General features: G+C 38.9%; 2 protein-coding genes across 22 annotated transcripts in view; one reads left to right on the top strand and one right to left on the bottom strand.

Annotated features, from left to right (window-relative positions):
• Dram2 (DNA damage regulated autophagy modulator 2) overlaps positions 1-6373 on the bottom strand; it is a 63851-nt gene extending 57478 nt beyond the window's left edge. For 9 of the 16 annotated variants that reach the window (XM_052730531.1, XM_052730534.1, XM_052730539.1 and 6 more), the window contains exons 1-4: positions 6252-6362; positions 5228-5352; positions 4334-4404; positions 1671-1801 (exon numbers count right to left, since the gene is read on the bottom strand). The gene's annotated coding sequence lies outside the window, so the exon portion shown is untranslated. Of the gene's footprint in view, positions 1-1670; positions 1802-4333; positions 4405-5227; positions 5353-6251 lie in introns of all 16 variants that reach the window. The other 7 variants (XR_008216325.1, XR_008216323.1, XR_008216324.1 and 4 more) reach the window with 3 other exon arrangements.
• Positions 6374-6386: 13 nt separating this feature from the next.
• Positions 6387-18159, top strand: part of Cept1 (choline/ethanolamine phosphotransferase 1) — a 42252-nt gene continuing 30479 nt past the window's right edge. For 2 of the 6 annotated variants that reach the window (XM_052730526.1, XM_052730521.1), the window contains exons 1-3: positions 6387-6499; positions 8064-8212; positions 14013-14419. In XM_052730526.1, the coding sequence (XP_052586486.1) occupies positions 14081-14419 (339 nt within the window). In that variant the 5' untranslated portion in view covers positions 6387-6499; positions 8064-8212; positions 14013-14080. Of the gene's footprint in view, positions 6557-6757; positions 7279-8063; positions 8213-14012; positions 14420-18159 lie in introns of those variants that run through there. The other 4 variants (XM_052730523.1, XM_052730524.1, XM_052730522.1 and 1 more) reach the window with 4 other exon arrangements.

The raw sequence follows: 18159 nt of genomic DNA, 5'->3' as shown, positions 1-18159 counted from the left end.
ACTATAAAACTTCAAAATGAGAAAAATCTACATGATTTCTTTTTTTAATTCTAGACTTGCTAAGAACTCCCTCTGTAGTCAAGAAGGTTTATGATTTCATAGGCATGTGCCATTACATCCAGTTTATGCAGTACTAGGAATCTAACCCAGTGTTTCCTGCATGCTAGGTGCTCTACAAACTGAACTACCCTCCCAAACTTCTTCCATGTTTTTCATGGCTTCCAACTATGAGCTTGTATTTGTGGGATCTTAAATCTGAAAGTATTCTAAACTCTAGCTTCTTAAACTATGGGCCATGAAAAAATCTGGTAACAGGAAAAGGTTTCTGAACATGCAACAGTAATCCAAATTCAACAGTGTGATGAGCCCAGAAACACCTGAGGGTGTTTGTCTGGGCGTGTATTACACAATTTCTGTGCAGTCTCGGCTCAGATCTCACAAGGTACACTTTGCACCATGTACTCACTATCAGTGGACACTGCCTGAAACACCTTAATCAGATTCAAAGCTACTGTGTGTTAGGAATCAGGTTTCAGTGTAAATACAAAGTTTTCTGTTCTTAAGCATAATGGTTTAATTACAGAAAACAAATACTTTCATATTTTCCTGTCATTCCTCAGTGTGTAGTATATCTTGATTGAAATGGTTTGAATATTTGATTTTAAAATTTCAGATTTACAGATTTGAGCCAAAACAAACAAACAAACAAGCAAACAAAAAGTCATTAAATGATTTCAGTTTGGCATTAGGAAAATATTGCTAGCAAATGAAATGGTCCTAAATGGACTTCTGCCACCTAGCATGACATATTTATGCAAAGGAGTATAAATGGGATAAAATAAAGTCTATTAACTCTGAAAAACACAGAGGATGTACTTTGCCCTAGAGCAGTGGTTCTCAACCTTCCTAACGCTGCAGCCCTTTAATACAGTTCCTCATTTGTGGTGAGCCCCAATGATAAAATTACTTTCTCTGCTACTTCATAACTGTAATTTTGCTATTTTTTTGAACTGGAATGTAAATATCTATGTTTTCCGATAGTCTTACACAACCCCTGTGAAAGCGTTGTTTGACCCCAAAGGGGACATGACCCACAAGTTGAGAAACACTGCCCTAGAGTGTCAAACATTCAGTGATTTAATAGTTAATATAAAATTAAACAAGTTTATTCGCCACATTAGCATTCAAATTTGCTACGATCTTTCATAAATGGTAAAACTATATGTTTACCAAAGAACTGTTTTAAAATAAATTTCTTATGATTTTATCATGGTTTGATTTACTTACCTAGTTCATGTATCTATATACCCAACATCATGTAAAAATTCCTTTGGTGAGAAAGAGTTATGAGTGAAAAAAGTTTTAAAAGACCAATTCTAAGAAACTTAATGGTGAGTTGGAGTTCCAGAATCCACATGACAGAAGGAAAGAACTGACTCCTATATGTTGTTCTCTGACAGGCACATGTGCACCATGACACACTTGAACAGGAACATGCATGTGTACACGTACACACACACACACACACACACACACACACACACACACACACACTGGGGGGGGGGCACACGAAATTAAGGATGAATTGTTTCAAGGAGAGAGAAATTAAGGATGAATTACCAAGGAGAGTCTGTATTTGATTTTGCTAGGCACATGGACTTATTACTAACCTGGGCCAACTTTGTGTTAATTCTTGGCTTCTAGTTTTTCAGTCCATGTAGACTGCGAGCTTGAACTTTGAATCAGTGATGGTAGGTTTTATACAGTTTCCAGTCCTCAGATGGCGTCTTTATTCTTCCACCTGGACGTGTGGAGAAAACAAAGTTCAGTGATGTCTCTTTGTCAAGAGGGAGAGATTTTTCTGGCTCTCCATTCACCAAGTATGTGTAGACATAGATCCTGACTAAATTTGTTAAAAGGTAGTTCAGAGGTTGTGAGTTATGTAATTATGAGGAAATGTTTGTATTTTATCTTATGAAAATATTATTCACTGACATCTCAATACCATTTGCATAAACCATAAGCATGCTGTGTAGATCATGTAACCAGGATATCTAGGTATGAATCCTCCCTTCCTGTTCCAGTAGGAAGCAGAATTGTATTCCTTGTCCTTGACTGTTCTTTTTCAGTTATAAGCCAAATGCTTACAAAGAAGATAACAGCTAGTTTATCTCTCTTGCTTCAGTTCCTTGTTTTGACTTTTCAGTCTGGAACATTTCCCTTTCCTTGTTCTAGGAAGTGTGGTTGGTTAACATAAGGTTTTACCATTCGGTTCTGGTTGGCCTGGAATACACTATTATCTGAGTTACTCCAAACTTCAAATCCTCCCATCTGACCTCCAAATTCTGGGATTACAGGCATGAGCCACGATGCCTGGCTGAGGAATTCCATTTTCTTTCATAGAAAATGTGTTTTGTATTTAAAAAGCTAACATGACTTATTCAGAATTTAGGTGTTTGGGTAAAAGGTATGCTCAAAACATTTTGCTCATCCCACTACTAGTATCCCACTCCTCCCCATTTTACTATCTTTTACTTCTAGATCCTTCTTAATATTCAAAACACAGCAGAGGGCTGGAAAGATAGTTCAGTTTAACCCAGAATCCATGTAAATAAAGCCAGGTGTGGCAGAGTGCTTGTAATCCTAGTGCTGAGGAGGAAGAGACGGTTACTGGGGCTCATCAGTCAGCCTAGCCTACATGGCAAATTCCAGGCCAGTGACACATTCTACCTTTGAAAAGGTAGATGACACCTGAGGTTGTACTCTGTCCTCAACAACCACTTGCATACATGTGCACCAGCACATACAGAAACACACACACACACACATACACACACGGCAGAAATACTATCTTCTACACACACAACCTTTGCCAATCTCTTTGCATGAAAAAGTAAGCACTTGCTGAGAAAATTTGACTTGCACATCTCTAGCTCTTTTCTTCTCTCGTATGAACATTTATGAAGGTATGTGAAGTGAATGAGAGAGATTCCACGTCCCCAATTGCAAACACAGGGACTCACCCACCATCACTTAACACTTGTTGAAAGAACAAAAAACTGACACCAAATCATCTTAACTCTAGTAACCGGTCTTGTATTTTCTATTTCAATAAGCAGCATTATCATTTTTCTCAGATTCCTGGACTTCACAGTAACTCCTGCAGAGTAGGCTTTCTCCAAAATCTCATATGCTATCACTAAATAATGGCAATTCTATTTCTGTAAGTTATTTATTCCTTTCTTTCATCCTTCCACTCATTGTAAAGTGTAGCTACTCTTGTTTAGAGTCTCCATTCCTGGATAGACTGCTTTTTTCCCCTCTCCATCCATACAATCTGCATTTCCAATTAACCATTCCCCTATGTAACAGTTTTTTAAAGCAAAACTATGTGAGACTGGGCAAGCCTCAACACTCACCTGAGCCAGTTTCTCCTTTGAAAATTGGAAATATTTTCAGCACAGATTGCCCATCCATGCAGTAGTTACTAGAAATGCAGTTACTAGACATGCAGTTATTCAAATGAATATATAATAAAATTCCAAATTTCAGTTCCTATGTTGTATTCATCACAGTTCAAATGCTCAGAGCCAATCTAGTGGCTAGCAACAAGACAATAAAAGTACAGAACGTTTCCTTATCATGGAAATGTTCTACCAGACTGTGCTAGATAGTTATTACAGAAGTTACTGTGACAACAAGGAAAGAACTCAACACACTGGTGATATATAACCAGTAGTAGCTTTTAATAGTGTCAAATACTTTAAAAGTACATCTGTTTATGTGGTTTTGTGCGTGTGTGTGTGTGTGTGTGTGTGTGTGTGTATGTGTGTGTGTGTGTGTGTGTGTGTGTGTGTGTGTGTGTGTGTAGGGGTGTACATGCCATGTGGCCAGAGAATAAATTTCAGAAATCAGTTTTCTCTTTCTGCTATGTGTGTGTCGGAGGGATTGAACTCAGGTCTTCAGAGTTGCTGGTGATTATGTTACATGCTGAGCCATCCCAAAGCCCCAGTACTATTTGTTAAACAGTTTAAAAGAATAGCTGTTTCAGTGAGGTTTACTAAAATACTAAATGAGATAATAAACGTTAGGTACTATTATTATTATTATTTTTGGTTTTTCAAGACAGGGTTTCTCTGTGTAGCTTCGTGCCTTTCCTGGAACTCACTTGGTAGCCCAGGTTGGCCTCGAACTCACAGAGATCCGCCTGGCTCTGCCACCCGAGTGCTGGGATTAAAGGCGTGCACCACCACCACCTGGCTAGAAATGTTAGGTACTATTATAAGCGGTTATTAAATATTTGCTCCTCTTTACAATGTGAAAGATAAATTACCTATTTTATGAGTTCACAAAATTTCAATCTTCAGAACTTCCTAAACTTGTTCCTTTTGTAAATCCTGAAATCTATATACATAGAAAATATGTTATTATTTCAACTACATGATTTTAAGCAACACAATTCTTAGCCAGTGAACAAACAGTATCTGTAGCCTGAACATTAGAATGTAGTATTATAAGCAAACTGCTTTTCATTAAAGAGCTGATGCCTGAAATTTTTAATATCAGTGATGTACCGGCTGTAATTAAGAAAATGTTTTAATTGTAGGAAGTAAATTGTTTGGCACAGAAGACACATTTCCCTAACCCCTAAACACAATGTGGTTTTTTTTAATCCCAAAATTATGACTTTCTAGTTATTGGAATTCAGGCAAATTACTTAATTTCTGAGATACAGTGTTCTAATTTGAAATATCAGTATAAAATACTACAATGATTTATCAATTTTGTAGTCACAACTACCTATACTTGGCTGTATATGACTTTCTTCGAGGTATGATATATTTATATGTTTAGGTTTTGAAGATTCTAGTTGTTTAAACTGACAGTTTAGAGGCAAGGCAGGGCTTAAAATACTGTAACAGTCTGCCAGTGACAACTGAGAAACTAAAATACACAGGATGGGTAAGGAAGACTACTAATTGTCCAGGCACCTTCACCTCCAAAAGCTAAAGTATTTTAGACCAAGTAGATGAGAATTATAATGGTTCACCATTTTAGTAGTTAAAACATTCAAGAACCCTTTTAAAGACATGGGTAGAGTGTTTGCAAAGCAAACAAGAGGACTTAAATTCAATTTCCAGTACCAAAAAAAAGCTTTAAAATTACTTGAAAATATAAAACTTTAGACAACAGTAAGAATTTTAACAAATTGTTTTGTATCTCTCACCCATCTTCTGTTTTCTTTGAAGTTCCATGAATCAGAAATCCAGTTACATTTTTTTCTCACAAACATATAAGAGCCACTGGTAATAAGATGAACTTCGTTATGTTGTCCCTTCTAAGTGGTGACAGCTAAAGAATAATAAAAATGTAAACTCTGGATGTTCCAAGTGAACAAACAGGCAGTTCCAGGCTTTTTTCAGAGGTACACAGAACCATCAGGTCCCAAAGCATTAAAATGACTATTTTCCTGAACTCTAATATGGCCTCTTGACAAATGTAATATTTTCTAATGGCTAATCCTAAATAGTCTAGTTACAGGGCCGAGAAATGAGTATGAATTCTTTATAAATTAAAATTGGGAAATCTGGAGAACTTATTCCTGTTTCACTGCTTTTCAAAGGACCGAGGCTGTTAGGATTCACCGGACTAGTAATTTCCTTTCAGCTAGGGACCACTCCCTGAAACACAATCATGGGTTGTAGACTGAGCTCTGTGTAAATAAATACAAGGTCACACCACTCATCTCAGTTTCGAACTTCCCCAGCCCCCAAGAACTAGAAACAAGGGCTCAGGAATGACAAAAGGTACTCAAAGGTTTCCTTAGCTGCTTCAACAAAAGCAGAGTGTTTAAGACACTTCTTTTTTCTTTCTCCCTCTCACACCGCCTTCCTCCCAAGTCTTGTAGTACAAGAGCTTCGCTGTGCCTGGGACAAGGAAAATATAAGCGATGCCCTTGGCACGAAGCACCACTTGGGGGCATGCTGGTGGTAGAGGCACCGAAGAGAGAAAAAGTGGGCTGCGGGAACCTCAGCCTAGTTGTCATCCACCGCGAAACGTGGGTTCCCGGAGGTGGCCCTCGAAGGGTCAAGTGCACGGCGAAGCTCCCGGAACCAGGTTAGGCGCGCGCCCCGCGTGGGGCTAGGGACTCGCGCTGCGCCCTCGCCTGACACGTGAGAGCCCATCTTCCGACGCAGCCTCCAGCTAGACACCCCCGCTCGGGGCTAGGCCAGCCATTCTCCTCCACCCACCTCTGGGTCTTCCTTTCCCGTCCAGGACCCGCCAGCTCCGGCCTCAGGATGCAGAGCCAGCCCGCTACAGGAGTCAGGGCGGAGCCCCGGGGCGCGCTCCCAAGCAGCACGGAGACGCGCAGCAGGCTTTTCTCAGCCCACCGCTTTACGGCAATCGTGAAAGTGTCGTGAACGTGCTGCTGCCTATCAGTCACTCAGTCGGCTGGGCTCGGAGTTGCTATTTCTAGGCTTGTGCTTGTTGGGTCGGGGTAAGGCTGCGGGGGCCCGGCCTGGGGAAGCGGCGGGGATGTCGCGGACGTGGTGGGGTGCGTTTCTCCCGGGAAGAGGGGAGCGAGGGCAGGAGGCTGTGGGCTGGACGTAACTGGGTGGCTGCGGACAGACTAGTTGAGGCAAATGCCGTCCTTGCTGGCGCCGGGTGGCCTCGCGCGCGGCGTTGTGGGGAGGGCGGGGGCGACTCTGGCTGTCCTGAGAGCTCTAGAGTCGGAGGTGGAGGGGCGCCTGCGCGGTGTGCGAGCCGCGGGTCGCGGGAGGCAGCACCCCAGGGCGGCCCAGGGCGAGCCAAGGACTGGGGCGCTGGCCGCGCGGAACCGACCTTGCCTGGCAGGTCCACACCCTCCTGGCCCGGTGCTGCCAAGTCCACGAACCGAACCGTGCAGCATCCTGTGCCGTCTTTGCCTTGAAGCCTTTGGAAGGCGGTGGTGATGTTTCCTGGCTTGGGCCACGCTTCTTGTTCAGCAACTTTTCTAGAAATTTCAGCCCATATTGACAAGCTCAGAGATTGCCAACTAGAGTTTATTTCAGTCTCGTTCTTAGAAGGAGGTTGCCGGGGTTTGCCTGTGTTCCCAGGAACGCTTGGCTGAACCTCAAGCCTTATATTTTACCGAGTTTGATTTTTTCCAGTTCGGTGCTTGGCATTTTGTTACCAGTTTTTGCCATGTTGTATCATTGCTATTGAATATATGGTTTTGCTAAAACTCCTAACTCATCAGGCAACAATCCGTAGTTGCTTTTCAACATTTATTTATCCGTGAGTAGTTAGAATATTTCCTTCCTACTTTAGAACTGTCAGTGATGTGTTCAAATACGTGTGTCGAATTGACTGGCTCAAATTCAAGGTAAACTGTATACATTTGGAACATTACCAATTTAAGACTATTGGCGTTTGTAGAATTCCAGAAATTTGAAGTTATAAAATCGTTTTGCTGTGTATTTATTTATTTATTCTATGCTGAGAAACTATATTCCCTGTACAACTGGTCATTACAATCCTTCCTTGTAAAAATCGAATTAAGTAAATCTGCCTGTCACATTACCACCAATTATATTTTATTGTATAGAACTCTCTTTTCTAGGCTACATATTTTGCTCTTTAAACTGGCTAGAAATGGTGCTGGTATTCATTTTGAGGGTCATGCTTCACTCTTTTTAAGAGAACAGAAAAATGAATAAGACTCTAGGCTTACCCCCACCCCTCATGAAAGTTATTTCCCTTTTTAAGGAGCACGAGATTTCACTTCAGCAAAACACCAGATCTAAGTTGTGTTACACAGTACTGTTTGCTTCCAAGTGTACAGAGAAAGCTTCCCTCCAAACTTGTTTTATGTATCATCTGTTAAATGTTAAACATAACAATTTTATGATGCATAAAATACATAAAAAAGATACAGAGCAAATATATTATTTGTTAATGCTGAGGGCAATCTTGTGAGCCTATTAATTTTCTTTTCTTACTCCCGTTTTTCTTCCTCTTTCCTTTGTCCTTTGTTCTAGGGTCCCCTCCCTAATAGTCTCACTATTAGTATTTTTCTTTAGTAGTGTCAGAGGTGGGCAAGCTGTCTACTACTGGATCCCCCTGAAAAGCTTGTAAACATACTGCTGAATCAGTGCAGATAAGAACTTGGCACCCTTAAACATGGGGGGAGGAAGAGAAGTTCTAGAATTTCACACAAGTTGGATATTGTGTAAGTTTACCTTTTGGTCTGCTCAGCAGTTGAGTTTTCTGTTTCTGCTTTTGTTGTTTTAAATGTGGTATTTATCAGATACCCCCCTCCATGACAGGGATAAGATGGGTGGGATGCTGTTACATACGTTTTACGTGAGAGACTTGAAAACTTAAAAAGTAGTTGATTTTAGTAAATGTATTCACTAAGTATCATTTCTTTGTTGAACATATATAGCCATGCCTACACAAGATAAATGGCTTTGTCAGATCATGTCCCCTTTATGCTTCCAAAAAGTTTATTGCCTGGCACATGATACAACTTAGTTGAGGACAAGATCCACTCACCTAGCCTTTGCACTTCTTGAGAATGTAGAATGGCATATCCTTCTAGGTGTAGAACAACCAACTGCTCATTAATTACTAGCAAAATGATATTCAGTAAGTATTGGTTTTCTTTTTAATGTCAACTACAGTACAAGATTGTGGGGGAAAAGCATGTTAAGACAGAAATGATTCTGTGGTCATGGGACTTGGAGAGCATTGTGGGGGATAAAGACAAAATAAAGCTCTACAAACAAAAAATTTTCAAAGAAAGATAAGGGCTACATGAAAGCAGGGCACTAGAGCCAGATTGTAACAGGAGGGAGGGTGTTTACTGAGTACAAGTGGAAAGGTTGCGGTAGCTGTTAATGTTATAAACTGAGTTTCCACAGGCAGCCATTTTTTTTATAGTTTAAAATTGCTTTCATAATTATGAAAATCTGTTCTCAGTTAACAGGCTGTACTCTGAAATTGGAAGTTTTGTTGTTCATTGATAGTTTTCCATCAAATCTTAATTCTTAACCATAGCTTATGAATCTCTATAGTCATTGATGTTTCAGACTTCATTTTCCTGTCTGATTTATACTTTAGTTCTGCCTTTGTGATCTCTCAGGTACCTGAACAAGTACACTTTACTGCCCCGTTCTCCATTTCTTGGACTATTCTTTATCCTGCTCTTAAAATACCTAGTCCTTCTTTTCTTCGGAGCTGGGTATAATAGCTCCTTCTTTGCTGACTTCCATCACTATTTAAAATGTGTACGTCCAGCTCTTTTCTGCCTCAGCCCTTTATTTTCTGTAGTGTTACTGCTTGGTTACCAGGTTTTAGTATCGGCTGGGTGTGGGAGCTTAGACCATGTGTGTCTTGTTCACTATACTCACATAGTAGACATGTTTGGAACTGAGAACTTTTCTCTAGTAAACACTACTTTGACTGGTATGCTTGTAGGCTAACCAACAGTAACTTTTACTTTGCTGGAGTTTTGTTGTTGTTATGATTTTAGTTTCTTATGTAGTAAGAAAAGATACTTTCTGCATACCTTTTTGGACATAAGCTTGACTGTACACAAAAATTTCAAGCAGTTCAGATACCTTTTGTTAATATTTGTAATGTCTTCCCAATTTCCATTATCATGCTCTTTGATCTTCCTCTCCTAAACTTACTTTTGCTGCTATCCGATCCTTTGGCCTGCGTTAGCTTTTAATTGAGAAACTCATGCTTTGTTATTTTCCAATTGGTAATAGCCCTTGGGATTGCGGAAGGAAAGGTGGAGGTGACCTGGAGCAGTGTCAGCAACCTCTCTGGCTGTTGGCATGAGTTGAAAGTAAAGTAGCCATCTGTATCCCAGGGGCTGCTTGTGCCTGAATTCACGTTTAGAGTGCTGTTACTAGTAACTTTACAGAGACAATGTTGCCAAATTGAAATGTTCAAAACCTCATTGTCTTTTTCAAATGTATGGCTTACATAATGGCTAAATTAGAAACAATTTGTCAAAAATGTATTTTTTTAAATCAACAATAAAAGGTTAAAAGAAATTAGGTCATGAGGGGAAAATTCAGAAGAAAAGTATCAGTTTGTCTGCTAGTCCTATCAGTTTGTCAGCTAGTCCTGCCAAATGCTTAAATTTAAAACCATTAGGATCAGTTGCTTGTAGCTAGCTATTCAGTGCTAAAATAGTCTAGTAGCCTCTGTGTACTGCCTTTAAAAGACAATAAACAAATGACAAATGAGAATGAAACACTCTGAGCCAATGAAGTAAAAATGGACCCAACTAAACTTTTATTTCTCTTTCAAGTGGAATTCCATAAGAGCTGATTGTAGATTGCCAAATATAAAAAAGTATCATCCAGTTTAACTATAAAAAAATTGGCTACTATAGCCAAACATGATGACAGATGCCTATAATATTAACACTCAGGAGGCTGAGACTGGAAGATTGAAAATTCCAGGTCAGCTTGGACTACCTAGCAAATTCTAGGCCAGCCTGAACATACAGAGTGCTAACCCATCTCAAAATTTGAAGGAAGGAAGGAGATAATAAAGAAATAAATTTAACTACTCTAAAGCTAGGTGTTTTGATGATTGTTAATCTGTCTTTCAATCTAAAGTGATAACATAGTTTTGTTTTAACATTATTTAAACATTGCTGTTATACACCACCTCAGTTGCTTAAATTGAATCTGTTTATTCTTTGGAGGAGATTTTTTTTTTTGAAATTTGCTTAACTCTTTTTTCTGAGTCAAAAATGGAAGATACATGATTAATGATTGGCAGAGGTTTTAGACACATAAGTAACATTAAAGTTTTGGGATTTGAGATATATATATATATATATAGTGAGAGAGAGGGAGAAAGAGAAGAGGCACTGGTCTGTATGTGACAGTAACATTGTATCCAGGGCAAGGGTGTCCTTCCAGTCTATGCTACTATCCACTTTCAACTTTTTCCACCTTTCCCCCTCAGTCTCTTCTCTAACCCATTATAAGGCAGCCCCTACTGCTCTCAGCCAGGACAGAATAAAGTGGATCCTGCCAAAGGAAGGGGGATGGGGAGGGCAACTGACTAGTTCCACTGTTGAGATACCTGAGACCATAGATCACATTATAAATTCCCATAGTGCTCTGTTTCTGGGAACTTTATATTGCTTCTTGGATAGTTTTAAACCAGAAGATCACAGTATACCTCTTGGTAGTTCCGGTTGGTTTTTTGCTGCCGCTGTTTTCCTTCCATCAAGATTATCCTTACTTTGTTTTGTTGTTAATCTTCTTGTGTTCTACTCCTATTCAGTAATGATGGGTTCCTCACAAGATTCTTACCTTTTTTCCTTTTTTCTCCATATTTAATCCCTTCAAGAACTTTCTGTTTTCTAGTTTTCAGACTTTGGCTTTAAGTGAAATTACATCTCTCACCTGAACTACAGTCTTGATTTCACTGAAAACATCTCATACAAAAAGCTTTGTTTGTCAACTAGGCATAATGACATACACCTGTGGTCCCAGCTACTTTGGAGGCTGAGGCAAGAAAATATGTGTATATTCAAGGCCAACTAACCTAGTTAAACATAACAAAATACTATCTTTTTATTGAAAAAAACTATTTTCATACAATATATATTGATCACACTTTTCCTCTCCCCTCCCTGACTCCTCCCAGATCCTCCCCACTCACCCAAGTCCTTTCTTTCTCTCTTTAAAAAACAAACAAAAACTCAAGAAACTCACACTAAATACATAAGTAAAACCCACAAACTCAAGAAACTCACACTAAATACATAAGTAAAACCCACAAAAACACAGAATCCAAAATATATAAATAGGCCAATACGACAAAAAAAAATGCCTAAACCAAGCAAAATGAGATTAAAAAGTCTACAAAAATACCATCCATTTTGTGTTGGCCAATTATTCCTGGGCCTACTCTGAAGTTTGATTAATATACCCAGTGAAACCCCATTGGAGAAAACTAATTTTTCTTTTACAGATAGCTTCTTGGTTAGGCATGGGACTCCATGTCTACTTCCCCATCTGGCTTGAACCTGTGCAGGCACTGCATGTACTGCCACAGTCACTGTGAATTCATATGTGCATCATTTCTGTTGTACCTGGAGGACATTGTTTTCCTTGGAGTCACCCAAGGAAATCCTCTGACTCTTAAAATTTTCTGCTTCCTCATCCACATAAATCTCTGAGCTAAGGGGAAGGGTTTGATGAAGGCATCCCATTTAGGACTGATCGCTTCAAAGTCTCTGATTCTCTGCACATTGTCCAATTGTCAGTTTCTGTGTTAGCTCCCATCTACTGCAAGAAGCTTCTCTGATGATGGCTGAACAAGGCACTGTCATTAGGAATCATTTTATGGATATGTTCCTTTAGCAGAAAATAGTACTTTGTTTTTCCTCGTGCCCATAGCCTCTCTAGTCTCAGGTTCTTGGCCACCCTAGCAGTGCCAGGCATTAAGCTCCATTTCATGGAGCAGATCCTAAATCCAATCAGAGAGTGGTTGGTTGCTTCTACAACATTCATGCCACTGTTGCACCCACATAATGTGATACCATTAAAAAACAGATGGGAGTATACCGTTGCAGTGGAAGGGTTGTTTGTCAAGTAGAAGGCTCTGGGTGTAATACCTAGGACTTTGAAAGGAAGGGTGTAAGTATTCCTTTACTACCCATGTCCCCAGTTCCCCTTTCACTCCTTGTCTCAAGAGATGACAAGTTAGAAACTTCCCAGCTACCCCTTTAGACATCAGTGACAGGAATCTCTAGCTGCTGACTTTTTTCTTCTCTTCTACCTCTTATACTGAATCCTTAAGAACTTTCTGTTGATTGTTCCTTCTAAATAGAAATTACTAGTAGATTTGACTGTCATTTGTACAACATTTTTATCTCCCTACTTTAAGTCCTCATCACTTAAAACCATTGAGATCATTTGCTAATTTTTAATTGTTCTTTCTGTTTTGTCCATTATGATTAATATATAACTATCCTATTAATCTTGAAACGATTCCTATAATTATTTTCTTATATGCTTAATTATAATAATTATGTTATCTCTAGTCTTTTCTAATTCAAGTGCAGCACTCCAGGGACTAAGTACTCGAAGTTCCTTGAGGCTGTCACTTAGTCCACTTACCTTTGTTTTCTTGCTATTTCACTTCCTCAGAGCACCCTGCTGATACATGTGTATAGTGCTGTTCTTGAAACTTTTGTTTCTGTTTACAGTATCACCTATAAACATTCCATATCCCTTTGCACCAGGAAAAGTTTTATCTTCTGACTTAGCTTTAATGGAAACCCCGTGTTTGTTTGACCATCATTTAACAGCTGTGTGAACATGTTAACTAGGCTCTGTATTTTAGTTTCTTTTTCCCGTAAAAATTAGGATAATTAGCACACACATTCCCACCCTCCTAGATTTCTTATGAGGATGGAATTAACTAATTTATACAGGATTCTTAGTTTGGGTATAGATGCTTAATAAATATTTATCCTTAAATAAAAAATGTAGTTTAAGAGGATCATGTTGTAACTCAGTGGTAGAGTGCTTGCTTAGCATGTGCAAGGCCCTGTCTAATCCTCAGCATCACAACACACACGTGAAAAATCATTTCAGCTAAGTTATTCATCTAATATTCATACTAATTTGCTAGTTTAGCACCTCGTTTTCCATACACACAGGTGTATGTGTATGTAGCTCTGTGTATAAAGTGATTAGACTGTTTCTAACATCTGATCCCATCGTTAACTGAAGCAGTCTAAGATGGACTGTGAGCTGCAGAATCAGAAAAACTGTAAGGTATGGAAGTGTATGACTACTAAAGTCCCACAGTTTCACTTAAGCAAGTTTATATACTTATTAGTAAGATCTAGAAATAAATTAGGTCCCTAGGTGGGCTTCCTGTTTGCTGTTAGCTGTGTTAGGCTGACTTTTTTTTTTTTTTAATTTACTGGTAATATATATAGGTAGCAACTGACAAATGTATCTTCCTCTGCCCCTCAGGTAAATAGCCACAGAAGACTACCAAACAAGATAAATCATTGTCTCCAAGTAAAAGAAAACCAAGATCCATGAGTGGGCATCGGTCAACAAGGAAACGATGTGGAGAATCTCACCCAGAGTCCCCTGTGGGCTTTGGGCATATGAGTACTACAGGGTGTATATTAAATAAATTGTTTCAGTTACCAACACCACCACTGTCAAGACACCAATTAAAACGACTAGAAGAACACAGGTATCAGAGTGCTGGACGGTCCCTGCTTGAGCCTTTAATGCAAGGATACTGGGAATGGCTAGTTAGAAGAGTACCCTCATGGATTGCCCCAAATCTCATCACCATCATTGGACTATCGATAAATATCTGTACAACTATTTTGTTAGTCTTCTACTGCCCTACAGCTACAGAGCAGGTAAGAGTAATGCCTTAACAACAGTAACATTTGTTATAGTCCAGAAACATTGTAATTGGAATTCTTAGATCATTTTATATAAAGGCAAAATATTCTCATAGCTATTTGTTAACTATATTTATCCTATTACACTTTAATGAATTGAGTAAGTCCTTCCTACTTTGTATACTACTGTTGCTTATCAGAAACTTGAAGAAAAGGGTATTTGAGATGGCATGACAAAAGTCTATGCAAAAGTGTTTTTCACAGCCAGGTGTTGTATCAGATACCTGTGACCCACTAAGGAGGCTGAGACAGAAAGATCATGAGTTGGAAGCAAGTGTCACTTCATAGCAGGTTTAAAGCAAGCCTGACCTGGCCATGTGTTCCACATATGTCTCTTTTTTCTTTTAACTCGTCTTTTATTATGCAAACATGGTTCATACAGAGTGTGTGAATATATTTCTAGTTTCTCCTTTTTTTAAAGACAGAATTTTGATCTAAAACTCAGGCTGGGTTCAGACTCCATAACTTCCTATTCTGTGCTGAGATTATAAGCACACACTACCATACCTGATTCATTTTCTCAAATAACTGGCAAAAACCAATGCAATTGTATAATGACATCACATGTCTTTTGAACTGTTTCATATGAGGTGCCTGGACTTCTAATTCCAAAGGTTTTTGGTCTAGCTTGTGAATCCTTAAAAGAAACAGCAAGTAGGTTGTTGATTGCCATGGAAGGGTTCTAATAATCCTAAACCAGATCTAGAAAGAGGATCAGGGAGTAAGAGAAGGTTCAAGAGTGACTCCAGCACTCATCGTTTGTTGAACACCACAGAATGTGCCAGGTAACCATGGTTGCCTGTAATACTTTTCTTTCACAGTTTTCTTAAGTGATTTGGATTTACTTGAGCTAGAATAGGAAATCCTCTGATCACAGGGAAGTTTTCAGAATTATTGTGAGGAAGACTTGAGGTGGAAAATGACTACAGCACTCCTGTGTTTTGCATGGAGGGGTAATGTCCTTCAAAGCTGCATGGTAGAAATACTAGAAATACTTATTAGACTTAGCTAAAATATTAAAATAGGTCATGGCTATTCTGTGATAGGTCTATCATCTCTGAGATTGTCAGTTAGATACAAAAAGTCTCTAACACTTTATCTGTCTGAATCTGATTTGTAGCATTGTGAGAATTAATGCATTCAGTATGTCCAGCATACAGTGCTCAGGGGATAAAAACTGAGTATTGTTTTGTTTGGCCAAAGAGATTAAGTATATAACTTTCTTTCTTATAACCCCTTCCCATTTCTGATTTCTTCTATGATACATAATATGTACACTAAACGTCCAAGTCCCTATTGAGATTTTTGTGTTTTCTTCATATTTTAAAATCAAAGGTTCTGTAAATTGAGCACCCAGAAAAGTTTCATTTTGTTGTATTTGATTCTTTTGGGTCTTTCACCAGTAGTGATGGTGAAGTTTTGTGTACATGTGTTAGGAATGTTCTATTCATTTTTATGCTCAGGATTTTTAAAAGCTTTTTTTTTAATAATTCTTTTATTTTTTTTTAGATTATAACAAAATTACATTATTTCTTCCTTTTCTTCCCTCCAGACCCTCTGCATATATGTAGATATCAATCTTCTAGTAGAAATGAAGTTCATTTGAATGGCTTTAGCAGGATTTGTTTTTGTTAGGAAAAGGAAACTCCTGGTAGATGGGCAAAGAAAATAAGTTAATCTTTTTCAAATTCTCCAGGTAGAAATGGCGACCTCTTTTATAAATGGAATACCAAAATATCACCTTGACCTGTTTGTTACGAAAATATTTAAATTTTATCAGTTTAGTAGCTTAGATTTTGTTTCTTTCGTTGTTGGGTTTAGGTTTTGTTGTTGTTTGTTTGTTTTTTGAGACAGACTCTTTATAACTATGATTACAAGCATGTACTACCATACCTACTAGGCTTGTGTTTTACTGCTGGTTTTTAGTTTTGCATTTTTGGGCTAGAGAGGTTGCTCAGTGGTTAAGACACATTACTCTTTCATAATTAGGCTATTAGCACCCAAATCTGGTAGCATATAACCACCTGAAACTCCAGCTCCAGGGGGTCCAACATTGTGTTTTTAAAAGTGTTTTTTGTTTTTTGAGCTAGCACCTCACTTTGTTTCACCCCACTGTGTAGACCAGGTTGGCCTTGAGCACTCTCAGTCCTCTTGCCCATGCCTCGCAAGTGCCGGGATTGCAGGTGCGTGCCACCATGCCCAGCTCATGCTTTGGTTTTAGTACCAGAAGCCAATGCTGGGTTATTTTTACAGCTTTATGTATATAGTATGCTTACGTTACTCTTGCCGTGCAAGACAGATAAAGGAAGTTAGTATTACCTGTTTTAGTCACATGAAAATTAAATTTGAGCTGTCCTGTTACTAGTGAGTTTTATTGAGTTGCCAGCATTGCTATAAGAGCAGGAAGAGGAGGAGGAATAAATAATAACCAGATTTCTGATTTGTAGAGTATGGTGGTGCTTGTAATTCCAGCCTTTGAGAAGTTAAGGCAGGGTGGGTCTCCATTTCCAGTCCATCCTGGGCTGTGGAGTGAGAACATTCTTCAGTTACAATAACAAGACTTTTGTTGAATTTAAAGACTTTTTTTTTGTCATATAACCATGAGGTTTTTCTTTTACTCATTCGTTTTTGTTGCTGTTTTGTGCTTTTGATATAACTCATTAAAATAACTTGTCCACTTTTTAGCATAGAAAAATGAAAAGAAAACTAAAATACCACATTCACAATATCTCTGCACAGTTAATTTCTATTGCTATTCAAAAGAGAAGAGAAAGTAGTATATAAAGAAATCCAAAGAAAAAAGATGTAAAAGAAAAGTGAAACTCTTACTCTTTGCTGTATCGGTTACTTTTCTCAGTGCTGTGACAAAGTGCCTGGCAAAGGCAACCGAAGGACTTGCTTTGGCACATAGTCTGAGGAAGAAGTCTGATGTGGCGCCGATGGCGGTGGGGCAGGTGCATGAAGCAGCTGGTCACATTGTATCCACAGCCAGGAAGCAGAGAGACATGAATGCTGTTTGTTGCCCAGCTACCTTCCTTCATTTCCTTCTTAGTCTGGGGTCCCAGTGCATGGGGTACTGCCACCCATATCCGGGGTGGATCTGGTCTGCCCTTCTCAATTAACCATTTTGTAAACAGTCTCATAGATACACCCAAGGATGTGCTCCAGGATGATTCTAAATCCAGTCATTTGACAGTGATGATTAACTCTCACACCTCCCTTTCCTTACTGTCCTTGCATTTCTACCCCATTTTGCAAATCGCCTTCCTAACCTCCATATCTCAGTTAATGATACTTGACTGATACATGTGTTCCTTTCTTCACCTGGCTTTCAGCTTACTTGTGACCACACCTGGAATAGGAGGCTTTCTTTAAAAATAAAAATACGAGAGCTGTAAAATAATGGAAATGAGAAAAAAGTAGTTAAATATTAGATATTTTCACATATTTACAGAAAGAAAGTAAAAGATAAAACCAGGAAAACTAATCTGTCCTTTGTTTGATTTAATTGTTATATTGCTGTTTCCTGACATTGTGTTCATAGTAATGGTTGAAGTCATCTCTGTTTTCATAGTAACACTCTAGCTCATTAAAATCCTATGTAGGCCGCAAACAGTCCCTCTGTTTTTAGTTCTCCAAAGCAGAGCTATTCAGTAGCATTTCTGTGGTGGTGGCAGTGTTCTTTGTGTGGCTAG

The sequence above is a fragment of the Peromyscus californicus genome, unplaced genomic scaffold, assembly GCF_007827085.1.
Source record: "Peromyscus californicus insignis strain IS unplaced genomic scaffold, ASM782708v3 Scaffold_9__1_contigs__length_137607984, whole genome shotgun sequence".
NCBI classification, from domain to species: domain Eukaryota; kingdom Metazoa; phylum Chordata; class Mammalia; order Rodentia; family Cricetidae; genus Peromyscus; species Peromyscus californicus.
This window is presented reverse-complemented; position numbering and strand designations above follow the sequence as displayed.